At 37.8% G+C, this 24,797-nt stretch overlaps 1 protein-coding gene across 3 annotated transcripts in view; it reads left to right on the top strand.

The window, feature by feature from the left end:
* LOC123557833 (hypoxia-inducible factor 1-alpha-like) overlaps nt 1-24,797 on the top strand; it is an 83,197-nt gene that overhangs the window by 44,101 nt on the left and 14,299 nt on the right. For all 3 annotated transcript variants that reach the window (XM_053544187.1, XM_053544189.1, XM_053544188.1), the window contains exons 4-10: nt 997-1,067; nt 4,037-4,126; nt 7,369-7,519; nt 8,072-8,224; nt 11,253-11,400; nt 21,417-21,523; nt 23,041-23,188. In XM_053544187.1, coding sequence (XP_053400162.1) covers nt 997-1,067; nt 4,037-4,126; nt 7,369-7,519; nt 8,072-8,224; nt 11,253-11,400; nt 21,417-21,523; nt 23,041-23,188 — 868 coding nt within the window. The remainder of the gene's footprint in view (nt 1-996; nt 1,068-4,036; nt 4,127-7,368; nt 7,520-8,071; nt 8,225-11,252; nt 11,401-21,416; nt 21,524-23,040; nt 23,189-24,797) is intronic.

Here is a 24,797-nt window from a genome sequence, read left to right as displayed (position 1 = left end):
ATAAGACAATTTAATTAATGACATGAATAAATGTGTCGCATATTGAAAAATGTTAACACCTGCTGATTTGTAACTCCTTCTTTTCAGTATAAACATTTATTATCAATTACAACTGATAACAGGCACACACTACTTGTGATTAACACCAATGTGACAATCGATCTGCTTCCTTTTGTCGTTCGCAGCAGGCGGAAACCGTGATACATACTGCCAAACTTTAACTTTTTCAAACCGCGTGACATTCCTTCAGAAGGTATACACAAATATTGCAGAATTTCCACACATAACGATGTTGTGGCTAACAGTATCAGTCGAGTCTCCAGGAAATTACAATGTATTAAAATAAAATACAATGATTTTAATTCACTTTTAAATAATATACTGGTACTTATTCACAAATATAGAAATGAAAGAAATTTTGAATCATCATATATCGGTTGCGTAAAAGCAGACATATCATGCACGAACATATAGAATTTACAACGCGCAGGTATTATGCAGTGAAATCAACAGATTCAACTTTAATTTATTTATAGATATATTCCTCTTTGCAAGGATGCAACTGTATCATGATTTCTTTTTATTATATATATTATACTTTATACCAATAGTCTGTGAACATTTTGTGCAGTCCCAAAATAAACAAATTTATCAAATTCTACGACTTTCATATTTATGAAGACCTTATTAGCACCGACATTTAACAGCTACATTTCATCACTTTTCTTTACGGAATTAATGTAACCTAAATTATATTTATTAAATGATTCATTTAACACTTGATCCAACAGGTTTTTGATCTTTTTACAGTAATGAGTAGAAGATTTAGATACTTTATAAAAGAGAATCCGTCATAGCAGTATCATGTGTATCCGCCATTTTGGAGAAAGCTTGTGAGACATAGCAACAATATCCAAGGGGGGCATTCCTTATCAGAAAAATCGGATCTATCTATTATTAGCTGTCATAATAATGAAAAGTTTGTGTTGATTTAAGGCTTAAAGAGGAAGAAACTGGGATGTAACGCAAGTCTTCAAGATGTTGGTATGTTGAACTGGCTCAAAAAGGTAAGTACTGTCAAGTCATTTTCTCTTTTATGGCTCAAGTAACAAGATTTGGATACTTCACCTCAAGTGAATTTTTGTTTCGGAATTTTATGTGGCATAGACAGTTGTTCTTGCATACAGTGTATACCAGATTGTTCAGAAAAAATGACTAAAAAAGCAAAGCAAAGTTTATTTGCTCATGGAATGTTGTTGGGTCTTTTGAGCTTCACCTAAAAATGCAGTTTGAGGTATGACCATTTGTATAAAGTGGGAAAAGTAAGCTTATGGCCTGAATTGTGGATATGAATAAACCGATTTAAAACACCAAGGTTGTGGTATTATCGATCACTGCTTACTATCAAATCTCAGATATAATTAACTTTTTAGCTCACCTGTCACATAGTGACAAGGTGAGCTTTTGTGATCACGCAGCGTCCGTCGTCCGTCCATCCGTGCGTCCGTCCGTCCGTCCGTAAACTTTAGCTTGTGACCACTCTAGAGGTCACATTTTTTGTGGGATCTTTATGAAAGTTGGTCAGAATGTTCATCTTGATGATATCTAGGTCAAGTTGGAAACTGGGTCACTTGCCGTCAAAAACAAGGTCAGTAGGTCTAAAAATAGAAAAACCTTGTGACCTCTCTAGAGGCCATATATTTCACAAGATCTTCATGAAAATTGGTCAGAATGTTCACCTTGATGATATCTAGGTCAAGTTCGAAACTGGGTCACGTGCCTTCAAAAACTAGGTCAGTAGGTCTAAAAATAGAAAAACCTTGTGACCTCTCTAGAGGCCATATATTTCACAAGATCTTCATGAAAATTGGTCAGAATTTTCACCTTGATGATATCTAGGTCAAGTTCAAAACTGGGTCACATGAGCTCAAAAACTAGGTCAGTAGGTCAAATAATAGAAAAACCTTGTGACCTCTCTAGAGGCCATATTTTTCATTGGATCTGTATGAAAGTTGGTCTAAATGTTCATCTTGATGATATCTAGGTCAAGTTTGAAACTGGGTCACGTGCGGTCAAAAACTAGGTCAGTAGGTCTTGAAATAGAAAAACCTTGTGACCTCTCTAGAGACCATATTTTTCAATGGATCTTCATGAAAATTGGTCAGAATTTTTATCTTGATAATATCTAGGTCAAGTTCAAAACTGGGTCACATGAGCTCAAAAACTAGGTCAGTAGGTCAAATAATAGAAAAACCTTGTGACCTCTCTAGAGGCCATATTTTTCATTGGATCTGTATGAAAGTTGGTCTAAATGTTCATCTTGATGATATCTAGGTCAAGCTCAAAAGTGGGTTACGTGCCATCAAAAACTAGGTCAGTAGGTCAAATAATAGAAAAACCTTGTGACCTCTCTAAAGGTCATATTTTTCATGGGATCTGTATGAAAGTTGGTCTGAATGTTTATCTTGATGATATATAGGTCAAGTTTGAAACTGGGTCAACTGCGATCAAAAACTAGGTCAGTAGGTCTTGAAATAGAAAAACCTTGTGACCTCTCTAGAGACCATATTTTTCAATGGATCTTCATGAAAATTGGTCAGAATTTTTATCTTGATAATATCTAGGTCAAGTTCAAAACTGGGTCACATGAGCTCAAAAACTAGGTCACTATGTCAAATAATAGAAAAAACCACTTCATACTCAAAACTGGGTCATGTGGGAAGAGGTGAGCGATTCAGGACCATCATGGTCCTCTTGTTTTTTTGTATAAATGGGCAGCTTTGTGATTTTTTTTTCTAAAACTGAATATCTAGGTAAATGACATTGACCTTGGTTTTGACATCAGAAACTGTTTCACGCCCTTGTTGCTGAGCAAGTTTTTATCAACTCTAATATCTATATCTGATATTGTTTTATGTTTCTAATATGCAGTCTGGTCAGGATCCATGCTGTTCGCTAACAGTTTCTCTAATTGCAGTAGGCTTTGAAAGCGAACAGCATGGATCCTGACCAGACTGCGCGGATGCGCAGGCTGGTGGATCCATGCTGGTCGCAAAGCCACTATGTTGGTTTTCTCATGGCGCGGCTCATTTCAACATTGCTGGGTCTGAAATCAACAGCAAAAAGTGGAAAATTATTTTATATACTACATATTAGAAACATTCCTCAAATTGATATTTTCATCTGACATAATAGAACATTTACTTTATTTGTCTGGGATTGTTTGAACTAAAACATACATTTGTCACTTTTCTGTTTACTTTGTAACATGTTCTGATACATGGTTTTCTAACTTATCATAGTTATCAGTTCACTATGCAGTAATTTCACTTTAACCCACTGTTACGCTTACATGAAAGAACAGAGTTTGTAACGATAAATTATGTCTGCTTTCAATGAAAAGGTGTTATAATGTTTTGCACATGTTATGAGGACATTTAATCAGTAGATCTTTGGTTTCCAATCTGACAGCTAATGGAGAACATTTTGATCTTATATGATAATCTGTGGTCAGTAAATGACCTGTTGTTTTTTTGGGTCAGTAGGTCAAAGTTCATATGACTTTGATAATGAAAACGATTTATGATCATTTACTAGTTAAGAGGTCAAGGTCATTGTGACCTTCAGGCTGAAAATTATTTCCAGTTAGTAACAGGAGAATGTTTAAACCTGTGATTGTCAAATTTGAGGCATACTTGCCTGTGTGCTGTAGATGACCCCTGTTTTTTTTTCGGATATCAGTAGGTCAAAGGTCAAAGTGACAATTTTAATGAAAACTATCATTAATCATTAACTAGAGAAATGCTTTGAGCCTACAGTCATCAGTCCTTCTAGGATGTTTGTCTGTGGTCAATGGATGATCCCTTATTCTTTTAGGGTCATTAGGTCAAAGGTCAGGGAATCACAACATTCTTGAATTTTTAAGACTGAAAATTACTCACATTTGTAGTTACTTCCAACAGTCTATCATGAGTGTTTGTTTGGTTATGTTTTTAAGGCACAGCTCTTGTTAGTACATTTATTTATTTACACTTAGGTAACTGATGACGCCCTCCTGATCATTACACAGTCTGGTACCATTATCTATGTGTCAACTAAGATCTTTGACATGCTGGGATTCTATCAGGTAAGAGACTGGGGGGGGGGGGGGTGAACTGGAAAGATGGCAGAAAGGTGCAAAGTATCTTTATTTAATACTAAATAATACTTAATAATTTTTAAATAAACACAGATAATTAGCCCCAAATTGATATGCAGGCATAAGTAAGGATGCAAGGACATGCTTGAAGACTCTTGAAATTGTCAGACAAGGTAGTTTGATATATATTTGGACATATAATCTTACCTGTTTTAAAGTTGATATAGAAAACCATACTTCAAAGTCATATGCAGACAAGGCCTTCTGACTGGATAGGGAGCTACACTACTGATAAAGGCCACTGGCAAATATAGGCTTATAAGACCACTAAATTGATTGTTCAAGGTTTAGTCTTTGATATACTCTGATTAAAATAAAGACCTCTCAAGGTACCTTAAAGACTCTTCAATGTTTAGTCTTTGATATACTCTGATTGAAATGAAGACCTTTCAAGGTTCAGTCTTGAATATGGTCTAATATGAAGAAAGACCTTTCTGGGTTCAGTCTTGGATACACTCTGATCAAAATAAAGACCTCTTGATGTTCAGTCTTGATTAGGATGGGATCTAAAAGACCTCTCAAGATTTAGTCTTGAATATTCTCAGATATAAAACAAAAAAAAAGAAACTTTTCTGATCTAAATACACATGTAAAGATCTTTCAAGGTTCAGTCTTGAATATGCTGACATCTCAAGGTCAAGTCTTGAATATGGTCTGATCTAAATAAAGACCTCTCAAGGTTCAGTCTTGAATATTCTCTGATCTAAATAAAGATCTTTCAGGGTTAAGTCTTGAATATGCTGACCTCTCCAGGTTAAGTGTTGACTAGTATGTGATCTAAATAAAGACCTCTCAAGGTTCAGTCTTGAATATTCTAACCTCTCAAGGTTAAGTCTTGAATATGGTCTGGTCTTAATAAAGATCTCTCAAGGTTCAGTCTTGATATTCTCTGATATAAGTAAAGACCTTTCGAAGTTCAGTCTTGAATATTCTCTGATCTAAGTAAAGACCCCTCAAGGTTCAGTCTTGAATATTCTAACCTCTCGAGGCTAAGTCTTGAATATTGTCTGGTCTAAATGAAGACCTAAGTGCTTGCATGTGCTCTTATCTAAATGACTTCACGGTTCAGTTTTGAATATAAGACATCACAAAATTCAGTCTTTGAATATGCACTGATCTAAACAAACAGGCCTTTAGGTTTCTTAAATCGCTGGTTATGTCATTCATTTCACATGCCCTATTTCATGCAGTACCATTACATACTAAGGTGTAAAATTCAGTATTTTTAGTTTCATTTCTAAAAATGAATGCAAACTATTGGCAAGCACTGGAAAATTCCAAACAAACATCCATCTCCAGGGCACTGTTCAGCCTATGCAAAACAAGAGTTGTGTCCTTACAATGGATACCTGCACACTGTGGTGTACCTGGATATGAGAATGCAGACAGATTAGCCAAGTTTGGAGCTACAGATAACCAGCCACAAAATGCCATTACTCATCAGGAGGTGACAATGATCAAAGCACTAACAAAGCCAAGGCCAACCAAGGATGCCTACCAACTACTAGACAGATGGGAACAAGTCATCATCTTTAGGCTTCGCACAGGACATAACAGGTTAAATGCCCGCATGTGCACAAAGCTTAAGTTGTCTTCTTCTCCGATGTGCCCCTGTGGCCTGGAAAAGCAAACTGCTGAGCACATTCTGCAGAGATGTCCACATCTGGAGAACCAAAGGAAAAGTGTGTGGCCAAACAGCACCCCAATGAAAATCAAAGTGCATGGCAAGATAAGGACCTGAAGAAGACTGCCTCCTTCATTGCTGAATCAGGGGTGACGGTGTAGGCAGTGAATGCGAAGAAGAAGAAGACTTGACTTAGAATGTTGAAACTTCATAGGATGATTGGTCATGCGGAGTAGATGACCCCAAAAGATTTTGGGGTCACTCTGTTCAAGGTCAAGGTCACATGGACCCGAACATGCAAAACCTTTTCCGATCAATAAATGGAGAACCACTTGATCCAGAATGTTGAAACTTCATAAGATGATTGGATATGCAGAGTAGATGACCCCTATTGATTTTAGAGTTACTCTGTTATAGGTCAGTAACTTGAGGACCACTACCAAGAATGTTGAAACTTCATAGGATGATTGGACGTACAGAGTAGATGACCCCTATTGTTTTGGGGTCACTCTGTTATAGGTCAAGGTCACAGTGGACAGAACATGGAAATTCATTTCCAGTCAATGACTTGAGAACCATTTAACTTAGAACCTTCAGGCATCATAGGGTGGCAGGGCTTATGGAGTAGATGGCCTCTATTGGTTTGTGGGTCACTCTATCAAAGGTCAAAGTCACAGGGGGCTGAACATAGAAAACTCTTGCCAATCAGTAACTTAGAACCACTTGACCAGAATGTTGAAACTTAATAGGATAATTGGTCATGCAGAGTAGATGACCCTCAATGATTTTGGGGTCACTCTGTTGAAGGTCAAGGTCACAGTGGCTTGAACATGAAAAACAATTTCCGATCAATAATTTGGGAACCACTTGACCCAGAATGTTGAAACTTCATATGGTGATTAGGCATGCAGAGTAGATGACCCTTACTGATTTTGGGGACTCTCTATTAAAGGTCAAGGTCACAGCGGACAGAACATTAAAATCCATTTTCGGTTAATAAATTGAGAACCATTTGACCTAGTACCTTCAGACTTCATAGTGTGAAAGGACTTACAGAGCAGATGACCACTAATGTTTTTGGGGTCACTCCATCAAAGGTCAAGGTCACAGGGGGCTGAACATAGAAAACTCTTTCCAATCAATAACTTGAGGACCACTTGACCCAAAATGTTGAAACTTATTAAGATGATTTGACATTCAGGGTAGATGACCCCTACTGATTTTGGGGTCACTTGATCAAAGGCCAAGGCCACAGGGGCCTGAACATGGAAAACTGTTTCCAGTTGGTAACTTGAGAACTGCTAGGCCCCAAATGTTGAAACTTAGTTGAATGATTGGACATGCCAAGTAGATGATCCCTATTGCAGCCAACCATCAGTGTCTCTTTGACTTTTGCTCCTGTCCCCTATTGACCTCTTGCCTATACGACTATGCAGTGGGGGAGACATGCATTTTTCTACTAAAGCATCTTCTAGTTTTCCTTGTCCTCCTGCAACCGTAAGCAGTCCAGTGTTTTACTATATTCATACATCCATTTTTTTTATAGACGGACATGGTTGGGCATAACATCAAGCGATTTGTCCACCCTGATGATCTGAGTGTGTTGATGTCACAGTTCTCAGGTCCTACAGATGTATCTTTACAATCAGCATACTCTAGATTTGCACAGGAAACTGGCTACATGGTACCTGATAATTGTAAGGATGAATTATATCTATTACTATGTTAATTGTGCAATTAGAATGACACAATTTTTGTAAAAAATAAAAAATATTAAATATTGTAGTCTGTGAAATCATATGTTTTAGGCTAGAAATATCATGGTTTGGGCCAAAAAGTCTTTCTAGAGGATATGAATGCATGGATTTTATATTTTGTCAATGAATTGAAGTGGAATTTTATTGATTTGTTAGGATTTAATTTTTTGGACTGGTGCAACTACTAAAATATGTCCCCTACAGATGTTATTGATTTTACAGTGTAATAATAATTGTTTTCCAATGTACAGCGCTCTAGGAGTAGATCATTGTTAGGTAGTTCATTTGGGTATGAAATACATTGATGTGTTAGTTAAAGAACTGTCAGTGGTTTGCAGTTGTTAGTGTCTTGACAGAGTTTATTAGTGGTGAAAGTCTTCATCTAATAGTCGAAAATGTCATTTTATTGCCTTATAAAAAAGTTATGTCCCTTGCATACCAGGTTAATTTGCTGCTGTTAAGTTAAATACATCAGAATATTTTATGTTATAGGTCAGCCGACAAATACAGCATGTAATTCTTTCTGTGTGCAAATGTTGAGGGCTGCAAGACGAAAACAGATGGTAGGTGAAGCCAAAGAATACGAGACGATAAGTGTAAGAGCTAACTGTGAGAAAAGTCTGGGGATAAAGAATAAAAATTCAGGTATTTATTAGTTTTTAGAAACAGGAAGGTGGGAATTTTATGGTGTGTAGCCATTAATGAGAAACAGAGTGGGAATTTTATGGTGTGTAGCCATTAATGAGAAACAGGAAGGTGGAAATTTTATGGTGTGTAGCCATTAATGAGAAACAGGAAGGTGGGAATTTTATGGTGTGTAGCCATTAATGAGAAACAGGAAGATGGGATTTTATGGTGTGAAGCCATTAATGAGAAACAGGAAGGTGGGAATTTGATGGTATGTAGCTGTTTATGAGAAAAGTTGTAAGGATACTGCATAACCACTGATAGACTATTTCATATTTGAAAATAAAGGTAAGAAAGAATTGTACCTTTTTTGAAAACCTCAGACTAAATTGATTGTATAGACATAGACTTTTTAATATTTAACAATTTAACAGAAAGACAATTATGTTATTACTGTCTCCCCCCCATCTATCCCCCCAACCTCCACCACCACTGGCGGAGATATATTGTTTTTCCCCGTCCATTAGCCAGTCGGTCAGTCCGTCACACACTTCATTTCCGATCAATAACTGGAGAACCATTTGCCCTAGAACCTTCAATTTCATAGGATAACAGGGCTTGTGGTGTAGACGACCCCTATTGTTTTAGGAGTCACTCCATCAAAGGTCAAGGTCATAGGGGCCTGAACATGGAAAACCATTTCCGATCAATAACTTGAGAACCAGATGACCCAGAATGTTGAAACTTCATAGGATGATTGGACATGCAGAGTAGGTGACCCCTATTGATTTTGGGGTCACTCTATTTAAGGTCAAGGTCATCCGTCTGTCACACTTCATTTTCAATCAATAACTGGAGAACCATTTGACCTAGAACCTTCAAACTTCATAGGATGGTAGGGCTTACAGAATAGATGACCCCTATTATTTTTGAGATTACTAAATCAAAGGTCAAGGTCACAGGGGCCTGAACATGGAAAACCGTTTCTAATCAATAACTTGAGAACCACTTGACCCAGAATGTTGAAACTTCATAGGATGATTGGACTTGTAGAGCAGATGATGGCAATTGATTTTTGGGTCACTTGATCAAAGGTTAAGGTCACAGGGACCAGAACATGGAAAACGGTTTCTGATCAATGAATTGAGAACCATTTGACCCAGAACCTTTAAACTTCATAGAATAACTTACAGAGTAGATGGCCCTTATTGGTTTTGGGGTCACTTGAGCAAAGGTCAAGGTCACAGGGGCCTGAACACGAAAAACTCTTTCCCATCAATAACTTGAGAACCACTTGACCCAGAATGTTGAAACTTCATAGGATGATTGGATACGCAGAGTAGATGACCCCTATTGATTTTGGGGTCACTTGATCAGAGGTCAAGGTCACAGGGGCCAGAACATTGAAAACTGTTTCCAGTCCATAACTTGAGAACCACTATACTAGGCCCAGAATGTTGAAACTTGGGATAATTGGACATGCCGCTTAGGTGATCCTTATTTCAGCCAACCATCAGTGTCTCTTTGACTTTCGCTCCTGTCCCCTATTGACTCTTGCCTATTACTACATGCACTTTTTGTTGAGCCCGCTTGTGGAAACGAAGACATAGTTGTCCAAATGGCTGTTCGGTGTATGTGCATGCGTGCGTCCGTCCAGATTTGTTTGTCCGGACCATATCTTTGACATGCATGGAACAATTTTGTTTATATTTGGCTTGAATGTTAACATCAGTGAGACGGAGTGTCATGCGCAAACCCCAGGTTCCTATCTCAAAGGTAAATGTCACAGTTGGAGGTCAAATGTCATGTCAGATCTTGTCTAGCCCATAACTGACATGCATTGAGGAATCTTGTTTATATTTGGCATGAATGTTAACCTCAGTGAGACAGAGTGTCATGTGCAATCCCGAGGTTCCTATCTCAAAGGTCAAGGTCACAGTTGGAGGTCAAAGTCATGTCATACCTTGTCTGGCCAATAACTTTGACATGCATTGAGGAATCTTGTTTATATTTGGCATGAATGTTTAACTCAATGAGACGAACTTGAATTGTAGACCAGTTCATTTTACCAATTTAGCCGAGTAAGATTAGATTAGGGCTGTTCCAGGAAAAAAGGCCTTTGGGGGGGGGGGGGTAGGAACGAGCTCCAATTTTTAGGGGACCACTATAGAATTTTAATTGTTTTTGGGGGACCACCAACAGAATTTTTATTGCTTTGATACCCCCTACTCACAGAATTTTAATTATTGGATCTGTGTGAATTTTGCAGTCAAGATGTTTTCATTTGTATTTTTTACATGTCAATAACTATGTAAATAAATTCATTTTTAGCCCAACTATTCAAAGGATAGGGGAGCTATCCTACTCGCCCCGGCGTCGGCGTGAGCGTTACACAAATGTCAGGGGCCATAACTCTGGAACCCATTATGGGATCTGGCCAGTTCAAGAAAGGAACCATAAGCGTATGGTGACACAAGTTTTGTGCAAGTTTTGTTAAAATCAAATCATAAATGAAACCACTATCATGCAGACAAGGTCAAAATAGCTAATTTTGAACCCTTCAGGGGCCGTAACTCTGGAACCCATAATGGAATCTTGCCAGTTCCAGAAAGGAACCAAGATCTTAAGGTGATACAAGTTGTGTGCAAGTTTGGTGAAAATCAAATCAAAAAATAAAGCTGCTATTGTGCAGACAAGGTCAAAATAGTAAATTTTGGCCTTTCAGGGGCCATAACTCTGGAACCCAAAATGGAATCTGGCCAGTTCAAGAAAGGAACTGAGATCTTATGGTGATACAAGTTGTGTGCAAGTTTGGTTAAAATAAAATCATAAATGAAACCACTATCATGCAGACAAGGAATTGTTGACGGACGCATGCACACACACACGGACTGACGACGGACGAAGGGTGATCACAAAAGCTCACCTTGTCACTATGTGACAGGTGAGCTAAAAATAGGTACTCGTTCCTACCCCTCCAGGCCTTTTTTCCTGGAACAGCCCTTAGTGCACAGTCCTTTCATGTAAGAATTTCTATTCCTTTCAGCGAATGAATTATGGATGATAGCTTTGTTGAAGCCATTCAGCTATGAGCCTATTAAGGACATAGAAATCAAAATAGCAGAGTTCATGAAAAACAACGAGTGGGCGACCATGCATGATTTAGATAGCCGTATTGTTGCCAGTGATCACAGGTATGTAGACACCAACAGAAAATAATGAGGACCCTTAGAACAACTGCTATGAAATCGTTTACATAAATGGGCTGTACTTTCTTTAGGTTTAATGGATGCATAAAGCCAGGAAATTAATTCCCTATTAATAAATAAAATTCCCATTCATTTTTAGCTCACCTGTCACATAGTGACAAGGTGAGCCTTTGTGATCACCCTTCGTCCGTCGTCCGTCCGTCAACAATTTCTTGTCTGCACAATAGTGGTTTCATTTGTGATTTTATTTTAACCAGACTTGCACACAACTTGTATCACCATAAGATCTCGGGTCCTTTCTTGAACTGGCCAGATCCCATTATGGGTTCCAGAGTTATGGCCCCTGAAAGGGCCAAAATCAGCTATTTTGACCTTGTCTGCACAATAGCAGCTTTATTTATGATTTGATTTTTACCAAACTGGCACACAACTTGTATAACCATAAGATCTTGGTTCCTTTCTTGAACTGACCAGATTCCATTATGGGTTTCAGAGTTATGGCCCCTGAAAGGGCCAGAATAAGCTATTTTGACCTTGTCTGCACAATAGCAGCTTCATTTATGATTTTATTTTAACCAAACTTGCACACAACTTGTATCACTATAAGATCTTGTTTCCTTTCTTGAACTGGCTAGATTCCATTATGGGTTCCAGAGTTCTGGCCCCTGAAAGGACCTGAATTAGCTATTTTGACCTTGTCTGCACAATAGCAGCTTCATTTATGATTTGAATTTAATCAAACTTGCACAAAAGTTGTGTTGCCATAAGATCTCAGTTCCTTTGTTGAACTGGCCAGATTCCTTTATGGGTTTCCGAGTTATGGCCCCTGAAAGCTATTTTGACCTTGTCTGCACAATAGCAACTTCATTTTTGATTTGATTTTAACCAAACTTGCACACAACTTGTATCACCACAAGATCTTGGTTCCTTTCTTAAACTGGCCAGATTCCTTCATGGGTTCCAGAGTTATGGCCCTTTAAAGGTCCAAAATTGGCTATTTTGGCTTTTGCAGCCATATAGAGACTTCATTTATGGTTTTATTTGATAATAACTTCCAAAATATCTTCAACAACAATAAATCTTGGATTCCATGACAAATCAGATCCAATCGTAGGTTCCAGAGTTATTTTATATCTGATTACCTCCCCTGATTGTAGTCAAAATAGATTTATATCAGTAAGTATAGGACATATTTGAAATTTCATTATTGTCATTAGTTGGACTGAGCCAATCAGGGTAGATAACTATGGACTGATTTATGTCAAATTACCTCCCTTTATTTCAAATTGAAATTGGTATATCTCCATAACTAATGAAGATACTGATCTGAAATTTCATTTATGTCAACAGATTTATTTGGTAGATCCTTCTTTTGTTCACTTACAATAATTTTCTTTTTAATTACTTCCCTTTTACGTTACTATAAATAGCTTATTTTTAGTAACTTTTTAGCTCACCAGAGCACAAAGTGCTCAGGGTGAGCTATTGTGATCGCTCACCGTCCGGCGTCCGTCCGTCCGTCCGTCGTCCGTCCGTCCACACTTTCCTTTAAACAACATCTCCTCCTAAACCAACAGGCCAATTTTGATGAAACTTCACAGGGATGTTCCTTGGATGGTCTTCTCTAAAAATTGTTCAAAGAATTGAATTCCATGCAGAACTCTGGTTGCCATGGCAACCGAAAGGAAAAACTTTAAAAATCTTCTTCTCAAAAACCAGAAGCCCTAGAGCTTAGATATTTGGTGTGAAGCATTGCCTAGTGGACCTCTACCAAGTTTGTTCAAATCATGACCCCGGGGTCAAAATTGACCCCGCCCCAGGGGTCACTTGATTTTACATAGAAAAATCTTAAAAAATCTTCTTCTCGAAAACCAGAAGCCCTAGACCTTAGATATTTGACATGTAGCATTGCCTAATGGACCTCTACTAAAGTTGTTCAAATCATGACCCCGGGGTCAAAATTGACCCCGCCCCAGGGGTCACTTGATTTTACATAGGAAAATCTTCAAAAAATTTCTAAAAATAAAGCAGAAGGCCTAGGTCTTAGATATTTCACATGTAGCATTGCCTAGTGGACCTCTACAAAATTTGTTCAGATCAGACCCCCGGGGTCAAAATTGACCCCGCCCCAGGGGTCACTTGATTTTACATAGGAAAACCTTAAAAAATCTTCTTCTCAAAAAGCAGAAGCCCAAGAGCTTAGATATTTGACATGTAGCATTGCCTAGTGGACCTCTACTAAAGTTGTTCAAATCATGACCCCCGGGGTCAAAATTGACCCCGCCCTAGGGGTCGCTTGATTTTACATATGAAAATCTTCAAATATTTTCTAAAAATAAACCAGAAGGCCTAGAGCTTAGATATTCGACATGTAGCATTGCCTAGTGGACCTCTACAAAATTTGTTCAAATCTTGACCCCCCAGGGTCAAATTGACCCAGCCCCAGGGTTTACTTTATTGTACATTGGGAAATCTTCATAAATTTGCTTAAAATAAACCAGAAGGCCTAGATCTTAGATATTCGATGTGTAATATTGCCTAGTCGACTTCTACAAACTTTATTCAAATCATGACCCCCGGGGTAAAATTGGCCCCGCCCCAGGGGTTACTTGATTGTACATTGGAAAATTTTCCAAAAAATTTCTGAAAATCATCAGTTTGACATTTGAAACATATTACTCTGGTGAGCGATCCAGGGTCATCATGACCCTCTTGTTTATTATTGGCCGTAGGGAAAACCAAGACCACTTTTCTGTGGTACAACATGGATGGTACCTCCAATTTTTAGGTGTATTTTGACATATCTGTACCTTGTAAGAATTTTTTTTTCTTTTTGGTTAAATTTCTTTCTTTTGTTGTTCCTGTCCTTTGGACTTAGATATTTTTTCTGACGACCTTCTTGTCCTCAAGTGCAATGATAACAGGTGAGCGATATAGGGCCATCATGGCCCTCTTGTTTTTAGCTCACCTGTCACATAGTGACAAGGTGAGCCTTTGTGATCACCCTTCGTCCGTCCGTCCGCCCGTGCGTCAACAATTTCTTGTCTGCACGATAGTGGTTTCATTTATGATTTTATTTTGACCAAACTTGCACACAACTTGTATCACCATAAGATCACGGTTCCTTTCTTGAACTGGCCAGATCCCATTATGAGTTCCAGAGTTATGGCCCCTGAAAGGGCCAAAATTAGCTATTTTGACCTTGTCTGCACAATAGCAGCTTTATTTATAATTTGATTTCTACCAAACTGGCACGCAACTTGTATCACCATAAGATCTTGGTTCCTTTCTTGAACTGGCCAGATTCCTTTATGGGTTTCAGAGTTATGGCCCCTGAAAAGGCCAGAATTAGCTTTTTTTACCTTGTCTGCACAATAGCAGCTTCATTTATGATTTGAATTTAATCAAACTTGCACAAAACTTGTGTCTCTATAAGATCTCGGTTCCTTTCTTGAACCGGCCAGATTCCATAATGAGTTCCAGAGTTATGGCCCCTGAAAGGGCCAAAATTAGCTATTTTGACCTTGTCTGCACAATAGCAGCTTCATTTATGATTTGATTTTAACCAAACTTGCACACAACTTGTATCACCACAAGATCTTGGTTCCTTTCTTGAACTGGCCAGATTCCTTCATGGGTTCCAGAGTTATTGCCCCTTAAAGGTCCAAAATTGGCTATTTTGGCTTTTGCAGCCATATAGAGACTTCATTTATGGTTTTATTTGATACAAACTTCCAAAATATCTTCAACAACAATAAATCTTTGATTCCATGACAAATCAGATCCAATCGTAGGTTCCAGAGTTATTTTATATCTGATTACCTCCCTTGATTGTAATCAAAATGAATTTATATCAGTAAGTACTTATAGGACTTATTTGAAATTTCATTATTGTTATTAGTTGGACTGAGACAATCAGGGTAGATAACTTTGGACTGATTTTATGTCAAATTACCTCCCTTTATTTCAAATTAAAATTGGTATATCTCCATAACTAATGAAGATACTGATCTGAAATTTCATTTATGTCAACAGATTTATTTGGCAGATCCTTCTTTTGTTCACTTACAATATTTTTTTTTATTACTTCCCTTTTACGTTACTAAAATAGCTTATTTTTAGTAACTTTTTTATTATTGGCTGTAGGGAAAAACAAAGACCACTTTTCTGTGGTACAACATGGATGGTACCTCCAATTTTTAGGTGTATTTTGACATATCTATAGCTTGTAAGATTTTTTTTTCTTTTTGGTAAAATTTCTTCCATGTTGTTCCTGTCCTTTGGACTTAGATATTTTTTCTGAGGGCTTTCTTGTCCTCAAGTGCAATGATAACAGGTGAGCGATATAGGGCCATCATGGCCCTCTTGTTAGCTATTGTGATCGCTCACCGTCTGGCGTCTGTCCACATTTTTCTTTAAACAACATCTTCACAGAGATGTTCCTTGGATGGTCTTCTTTAAAAAACAATTCAAAGAATTAAATTCTGTACAGAACTCTGGTTGCCATGGCAACTGATAGGAAAAACTTTAAAAATCTTGTTGTCCAAAACCACGCGGGCCTAGGGCTTTGATATTTGGTATGTATCATCGTCTAGTGGTCCTCTACCAAGATTTTTCAAATTATCCCTCTAGGGTCAAATATGGCCCTGCCCTGGGTGTCACATGGTTTATATAGACTTATATAGGGAAAATTTTTGAAAATCTTCTTGTCCAAAACCACAGGGCCTAGGACTTTGATATTTGGTATGTAGCATCATCTAGTAGTCCTCTACCAATATTGTTCAAATTATCCCCCTAGGGTCAAATATGGCCCGGCCCTGGGGGTTACATGGTTTACATAGACTTATATAGGAAAAACTTTGAAGATCTTCTTGTCCAAAACCACAGGGCCTATGGCTTTGATATTTGGTATGTAGCATCATCTAATGGTCTTCTACTAAGATTATTCAAATTATCCCCCTAGAGTCAAATATGGCCCCACCCTCGGGGTCTTATGGTTTATTTAGACTTATATAGGGAAAACTTTGAAAATCTTCTTGTACAAAACCACATGGCCTAGGGCTTTGATATTTAATATGTAGCATTCTATAGTAGTCCTTTACCAAGATTGATTAAATTATCTCCCTGGGGTCAGATATGGCCCCGCCATGGGGGTCACATGGTTTATATAGACTTCTATAGGGAAAACTTTGAAAATCTTCATGCACAAAACCACATAGCATAGGGCTTTAATTAGCTTACCTGAGCCAAAGGCTCAGGGTGAGCTATTGTGATCACTCATCGTCCGTCCGTCTGTCCATCCATCCACACTTTCCTTTAAACAACATCTCCTCCTAAACCCCCAGGCCAATTTTGATGAAACTTCACAGGGATGTTCCTTGGATGGTCTTCTTTAAAAGTTTTTCAAAGAATTGAATTCTGTACAGAACTCTGGTTGCCATGGCAACCGAAAGGAAAATTTTTAAAAATCTTCTTGTCCAAAACCACACGGCCTAGGGCTTTGATATTTGGTATGTAGCATCATAAAGTGGTCCTCTACCAAGATTGTTCAAATTTTCCCCCTAGGGTCAAATATGGCCCTGCCCAGGGTGTCACATGGTTTACATAGACTTATATAGGAAAAATTTTGAAAATCTTCTTGTCCAAAACCACAGGGCCTAGGGCTTTGATATTTGGTGTGTAGCATCATCTAGTGGTCCTCTACCAAGATTATTCAAATTATCCATCTAGGGTCAAATATGGCCCCGCCCTAGGGATCACATGGTTTATATAGACTTATATAGGGAAACACTTTGAAAATCTTTTGTCCAAAACCACAGGACCTAGGGCTTTGATATTTTGTATGTAGTATCATCTAATGGTCCCATACCAATTTTGTTCAAATTATTCCCCTAGGGTCAAATATGGCCCCGCCCTGGGGGTCATATGTTTTATAAAGACTTATATAGGAAAAACTTGGAAAATCTTCATGTCCAAAACCACAGTGCCTAGGGCTTTAATATTTAATATGTAGCATCATCTAATGGTCCTCTACCAAAATTGATCAAATTATCCCCCTAGGGTCAAATATGGCCCCACCCTGGGGGTCACATTGTTTATGTAGACTTATATAGGGAAAACGTTGAAAATCTTGTACAAAGCCACATGGCCTAGGGCTTTGATATTTAATATGTAGCATTCTATAGTAGTCCTTTACCAAGATTGTTCAAATTATTCCCCTGGGGTCAAATATAGCCCCGCCCTGGGGGTCACATGTTTTATATAGATTTCTATAGGGAAAACTTTGAAAATCTTCATGCACAAAACCACATAACCTAGGGCTTTAATATTTGGTATGTTGCATCGTATAGTAGTCCTTTACCAAGACTGTTCAAATTATTCCCCTGGGGTTGAAAATGGCCCGCCCCGGGGAGGTGGGGGTGGGCACATGGTTTAAATAGACTTGTACAGGGGAAAACCTTTTAAAAAAATCTTGTCTTTAACCATAAGGCCCAGAGCTTAGATATGTAGTATGTGGTATGCTCTAGTGGTTCTCTAACAAGATTGTTCAAATCATGACCCTGGGGGCAATATAAGCCACGCCTGGGTGGTTTCTTGTTTAACATAGACTTATTTGTTGTTTTGAAGCAGTGGCAAAGAAATTGGCACCACAAGTATAATGTTTGATACAGATTTCAATATTAATCTTGAATTGTCTTAATTATGACCTACTGACCCACTTTCTCGTATTTTAAGTTGCAGCAAAGAAATTTAGACCACTTGTAAAATTTTTGATACAGATTTCAATACTCATCTGGAGTAGTCTTAATCATGACCTACTGACCTACATTCTTGTTTTTGAAGGTACAGCTTAGAAATTTGGACCACATGTATAACTTTCAATACAGATTTCAATACTCATCTTAAATATTCTTAACCCTGACCTACTGACCTACTTTCTTGTTTTTGAAGCTAAAGTGAAGAGATTTGGACCACCTGTATAAATTTTCATACAGATTTCAGTAGTTATCTTGAATTATCTTTACTCTGACCTACTCGCCTACTTTTTTGTTTTTGAAGCTTTAGCAAAGAAATTTGATCAAGCAATCAACTAAACTCAAGTGAGCGATATAGGGCCATCATGGCCCTCTTGTTTTCTTGAAAAGTTAAAAATCCACAAATTCATATCCCTATGAAATAACCATTCAGGTCAAAACAATGAAATTTCATGTCCACGAAATTAACTAGTTTCACAGCACTTTACTTGAATTTGTCGGCAGACTTAATTTTTTGTTTTTTGTTAAAAGAATCCTAGTTCAGACCTTTCTTAATTTTTTTTCGAGTGGTTCTTGCTGAATAACATTGTCTTAGCAAGCATTCATTGACAGTTTTACCTTTATATGTACATTGAGCAAATGTATGCTGAAAATTGACCTGGAATATTGGTAAAAAATAAGAAGATAAAAAAGGTGCTAGGAAAAGGTTTTCATACAAGACTTTACAGTTGGGCTCTGAGGAGCAAAACTACTTGCATGGTTGAAATTTGATTATAATGAAGAAAGAAGAGCTGGAAATGTTATTTTTTTAGCTCATCTGATTTTTTGAAAAAAAATGATGAGTTATTGTCATCACTTGAGCGGTTGTCGGCGTCGGCGTCGGCGTCTGCGTCGGCGTTGCCTGGTTAAGTTTTATGTTTAGGTCAGCTTTTCTCCTAAACTATCAAAGCTATTGCTTTGAAACTTGGAAGACTTGTTCACCATCATAAGCTGACCCTGTATAGCAAGAAACATAACTCCATCTTGCTTTTTGCAAGATTTATGGCCCCTTTTGTACTTAGAAAATATCAGATTTCTTGGTTAAGTTTTATGTTTAGGTCAACTTTTCTCCTAAACTATCAAAGCTATTGCTTTGAAACTTGGAATACTTGTTCACCATCATAAGCAGACCCTGTACATGAAGAAACATAACTCCATCTTGCTTTTTGCAAGAATTATTGCCCCTTTTGGACTTAGAAAATCAGTTTTCTTGGTTAAGTTTTATGTTTAGGTCAGCTTTTATCCTAAACTATCAAAGCTATTGTTTTAAAACTTGCAACACTTGTTCACCATCATAAGCTGACCCTGTACAGCAAGAAACATAACTCCATCCTGCTTTTTGCAAGATTTATGGCCCCTTTTGGACTTAGAAAATATCAGATTTCTTGGTTAAGTTTTATGTTTAGGTCAACTTTTTCTCTTAAACTATCAAAGCTATTGCTTTGAAACTTGCAACACTTGTTCACCATCATAAGCTGACCCTGTACAGCAAGCAACATAACTCCATCCTGCTTTTTGCAATAATTATTGCCCCTTTTGGACTTAGAAAATCATTTTCTTGGTTGAGTATTATGTTTAAGGCAACTTTTCTCATAAACTATCAAAGCTATTGCTTTAAAACTTGCAACTGTTTTTCACAATCATAAGTGGACACTGTACATCAAGAAACATAACTCTATCCTGCTTTTTGCAAGAATGATGGCCCCTTTTAGACATAGAAAATCATGGGTAGGACAATATTTCTATTATACAAAAAAAATCAGATGAGCGTCAGCACCCGCAAGGCGGTGCTCTTGTTAAATTGTTCATATTGTTGGAAAACATCATTATCTAGAGGCCATTTTTGAAACAATCTTGTATGCACAGAATGTTTGTTTCTTTTGAGAATAGGCGAGATTGCTCCACTATCACCCTCGTTATGGCCCTTGAAATAGTCAAATTTGTCATAAATTGTTTACACAATAGGCTACATTGTCTGTAGCATTTTTGCATGGAACTGTCAGACTGGTTTAAATGCATTCAAGGTTAAGGGCAGATGAGCACTTAACCTTTAGCCTGCTGGCGGCAAGTGATTCTGCCTTTGCGACCAGTGCAGACCAAGATCAGCCTGCACGGACGTGCGGGCTGATCATGGTCTGCACTGTTTGCTATTCAATCAGTAAATTTTCAGTGAACACCCCTTCGAATAATAAATCGTTTGGCTTTACCAGTCCATTTTAGAAATTTAGCAGGGTAAAGGTGAAAGGCCCTCATGTTGTAATGAAGTATTATTAGAGGTGAATATACCGGCACTGATCAAAGTTTTGTCATTTTTAGCTCACCTGTCACAAAGTGACAAGGTGAGCTTTTGTGATCGCGCAGTGTCCATCGTCCGTCGTCCATCCGTGCGTCCGTAAACTTTTGCTTGTGACCACTCTAGAGGTCACATTTTTCATGGGATCTTTATGAAAATTGGTCAGAATGTTCACCTTGATGATATCTAGGTCAGGTTTGAAACTGGGTCACGTGCCATAAAAAACTAGGTCAGTAGGTCAAATAATAAAAAACCTTGTGACCTCTCTAGAGGCCATACTTTTCATGGGATCTGTATGAAAGTTGGTCTGAATGTTCATCTTGATGATAGCTAGGTAAAGTTTGAAACTGAGTCAACTGTGGTCAAAAACTAGGTCAGTAGGTCTAAAATTATTAAAATCTTTTGACCTCTCTAGAGACCATATTTTTCAATGGATCTTCATGAAAATTGATCTGAATGTTCACCTTGATGATATCTAGGTCAGGTTCGAAACTGGGTCATGTGCGGTCAAAAACTAGGCCAGTAGGTATAAAAATAGAAAAACCTTGTGACCTCTCCAGAGGCCATATTTTTCTTGAGATCTTCATGAAAATTAGTGAGAATGTTCACCTTGATGATATCTAGGTCAAGTTCAAAACAGGGTCACGTACCTTCGAAAACGAGGTCAATAGGTCAAATAATAGAAAAACCTTGTGACCTCTCTAGAGACCATTTTTTTCAATGGATTTTCATGATTTTTGGTCAGAATTTTTATTTTGATAATATCTAGGTCAAATTCAAAACTGGGTCACATGAGCTCAAAAACTAGGTCACTATATCAAATAATAGAAAAAACGACGTCATACTCAAAACTGGGTCATGTGGGAAGAGGTGAGCGATTCAGGACCATCATGGTCCTCTTATTTTCATTTCAGAGCCTCATTGTTTCATGGGTATATGCCCTCGGAGATCATTGGAAAGACTCCATATATGTTAATACGTGAAGATGATCTCGAGCCGGTAGCCGTCAGTCACCAAATGAGTAAGTCAAAAGATAAAGTACATTTTCCAACATGTTAGGCAGTTTTAGAAAATACTAAGATATCTTTTCATTTCTTGAGTATGAAATTTTGTGGCTTTGGCTAAAATGGCTTTTTTATTGCGGATTTCTGCTTTAGAAGATGAAAAGAGTAAGAATTTCATTTGTTCATTGGGGTTAAATTTTATGGATTTGGCATAACTGCAAAAATTAGTCGCAAATGAGTACTAATGATTTCACAGTAATTAAGCTTGAAGTAATAAAAGAAAATCTTTATGTTTATACAGTCAAACTTTGCTCAAACTCAAAGTGACAGGCAAAATTTGTCGCATTATTGGTAGTTCAAGCCATCAGAAAATAAACATTATATGGATATTTTGTTAGGACCTGAAGATGAGTTTGAGCAAAGGGTGGTTTACAAATGATCAGAGTTGGAGCGAACGAAGTTTGACTATATTCAAATATGGTAGTTAATGCGAACATTGAACAGCGGTCATAACAATTCGATAAGTTGAACTTCTGCATAGCCTCTTATAATTTAATGATAACAATAACAATATTAAACATTTTATTTTATGAAGGTAATGTATTGAGACATTAGCTTATTCACAATATGGTTTTCAGTATAAGATGTAGGTTCATTAACATATATGGGCAAGCCATTCAAACTTGCACAGCAGAATTCATGAATGTTCTTTAGTCATTCTTTGTATTTGGCTTTACATGTGTGATGTTTTTTATTAGTGCTGTACTGGTGGAACACTGGAGGGGACTATAGGAATGCCCTCTGTCAGCCTGTCTGTCTCTCCGTTTGTCCATCCGCAAATCTGGATCCTGCAATTACTCAAAAAGTATTCAAGCTAGGTTCATAAAACTTGTGTGTGAATAGAGGGCAATTTGTAGATTGTGCATGTACATAACTTATGCTTGTAGGTCAAGGTCACTATTGAAGGTCAAGTGAAAATTGTTTCTGCTAAATTACTTATATGTGCATTGATCGATTATTTTAGTGCTACACACAAACGTTCCCCACGATGAGACAATGTGTTGCCACATGATCTATGCTTGTTAGTTAAAGGTCAAGGCCACCAGCAGGGGACTTTTGTATTGCCACTTGTTGAGAAAAAAAAACGAGATATGAATTGCAGGAAGAAGTCACACAATCAATTATTACACAATCTTAGGAAATCAACAAAGTTTACTTCCTGCTGGTGCTGCCGAATTGGCAGACCAGTAAAATAATGCACAATGAATTATTTTATGTGGTTACCAAATTTTGTTCAGGTCTGTTTTGCCTTGGCAATACATTGTCTTCTGTTATGTGTTGGCTAAATGTAATCCATAAGTCACTTATCATATGATATAGTAACATTGGAATAAATCCTTTACTGGCCTTGAATCTATTACAGGGCCATCATTAAAAAATGTTTATTAATATTGTGAAATTATTGACAGAACCAGCTAATTTAGGAATTATCATTGTATGTTTTGCTTATGAGCACTTGTTTGTTATTTTTCAGTAATGAAAAATCACCAGATTCTGTCAACTGTGTTCCGGATGAACAATAAGTTTGACCTGATTATATATGTGCAGTCACAGTCCATTATCGTCAATGATCAGTGGACAAAGAAGCCAAAGTGTATTGTTAGTGTTAATACAGTATTAAGGTATGTAATGAAGGGAGCAGTGGTCTACTGGTTATTAACACTTAGCCTGCTGGCGGGAGATGATTCTGCCTTTGCGACCAGTGCGACCAAGATCAGCCTGCACATCCGTGCAGTCTGATCATGGTCTGCACTGTTTGCTATTCAGTCAGTAAATTTTCGGTGAAAACCCCTTTGAATAATAAGTGGTACTATCCAAATTGAAAGATGGACCAGTCCATTATAGAAATATAGCAGGGTAAGGGTTAATGTTTAGGCCACTGAAGGCCAAAGTAATAGGTTTAAGGTGTTCTTAGGTTTTTGTTTGGGGGATGGCACTTAAGATTTGCCCTTGCCCGCACATGTGTTTGTTTATCCGTCTGAAGTTGTATTGTGCATATCTCAAAATGTATTTGTTCTAGAGTCATCAAACCTCATAGGATTTTGAGCACCTGGGTTTTGTTAGGAATTTCACTAAGTCAGACCATAGTTATGGCCCTTGACAGAAACAGATATGCATAGAAGGGCCTAAATGTTTGTGTCGCAAGTATCTCAAAAAGAGTTGGACCTAATAGGATCATGAAACATTATAAGAATGTTTTTCAGCATGTGAAGTTGTGCACCTAGAGTTTTGTTCAGGGTTTTAACTCAAGCTTTATATGCCTTAGTGTTATTGTTGCATACACATTCTGTTATATATGTGTTAGAAATTTGTCTTTAACTCCAAACCTGAAGTGGCCTCTGTGACTGAGTGGCTAGGGTCTCTGACTAAGAATCACTTGCCCCTCACAAATGTGGTTTTGAAACCTTGCTTAGGTAATAGAATTCTTTCATTTGAGGAAGTCATTTACCTGGCTTGCTGAAGGTCAGTGGTACAACTCGGGGTGCGCACAAAAAGGTCAACTTCAAACTGAGCTATACGAAAGGTATTAGACTGATTCATATTCTTCCCTGTAAAAGAGTTTTAGTTATTTGAGCCGTGCCATGAGAAAACCAACATAGTGGGTTTGCGACCAGCATGGATCCAGACCAGCCTGCGCATCCGCGCAGTCTGGTCAGGATACATGCTGTTCGCTAACAGTTTCTACAATTCCAATAGGCTTTAAAAGCGAACAGCATGGATCCTGACCAGACTGCGCGGATGCGCAGGCTGGTCTGGATCCATGCTGGTCGCAAACCCACTATGTTGGTTTTCCCATGGCACGGCTCATTTATGATTGCCGATGCTTGAAATAATGCCTATAGAGGCATATTACCTATTCCTCCACTGTTAAATCTAGAAAGTCACCATATGATCTGAACTGTGTCAGTGTGACTTGAAAGCTGACAAAAACAAATAAATTCTGCGTACAATTTATGACTGATATTTCTAGACCGTCTCAAATTTTGATAAAAAGGCAGTGTGTACAATACTTTTACATTCAATAAGATCTAAAAGAAGGTCATTTTGAAAGCAGACAACACAACCAAGAAAAATAAAGATTGCAGTTTCATTCGAGTCTGTACATGAGAGATAGCAAAGTAATCCACACCCCTTTTTAGCTCGTCTGATTTTTGAAAAAAATCTATGAGGTATTGTCCTCACTTGTCGTCGGCGTTGGTTAAAATTTTTGTTTAGGTCCACCTTTTCTCA

This window comes from Mercenaria mercenaria, chromosome 5 (assembly GCF_021730395.1).
Source record: "Mercenaria mercenaria strain notata chromosome 5, MADL_Memer_1, whole genome shotgun sequence".
NCBI classification, from domain to species: Eukaryota; Metazoa; Mollusca; class Bivalvia; order Venerida; family Veneridae; genus Mercenaria; species Mercenaria mercenaria.
The sequence above is the reverse complement of the archived record's forward strand: the minus strand, read 5'-3'. Positions and strand labels throughout refer to the sequence as shown.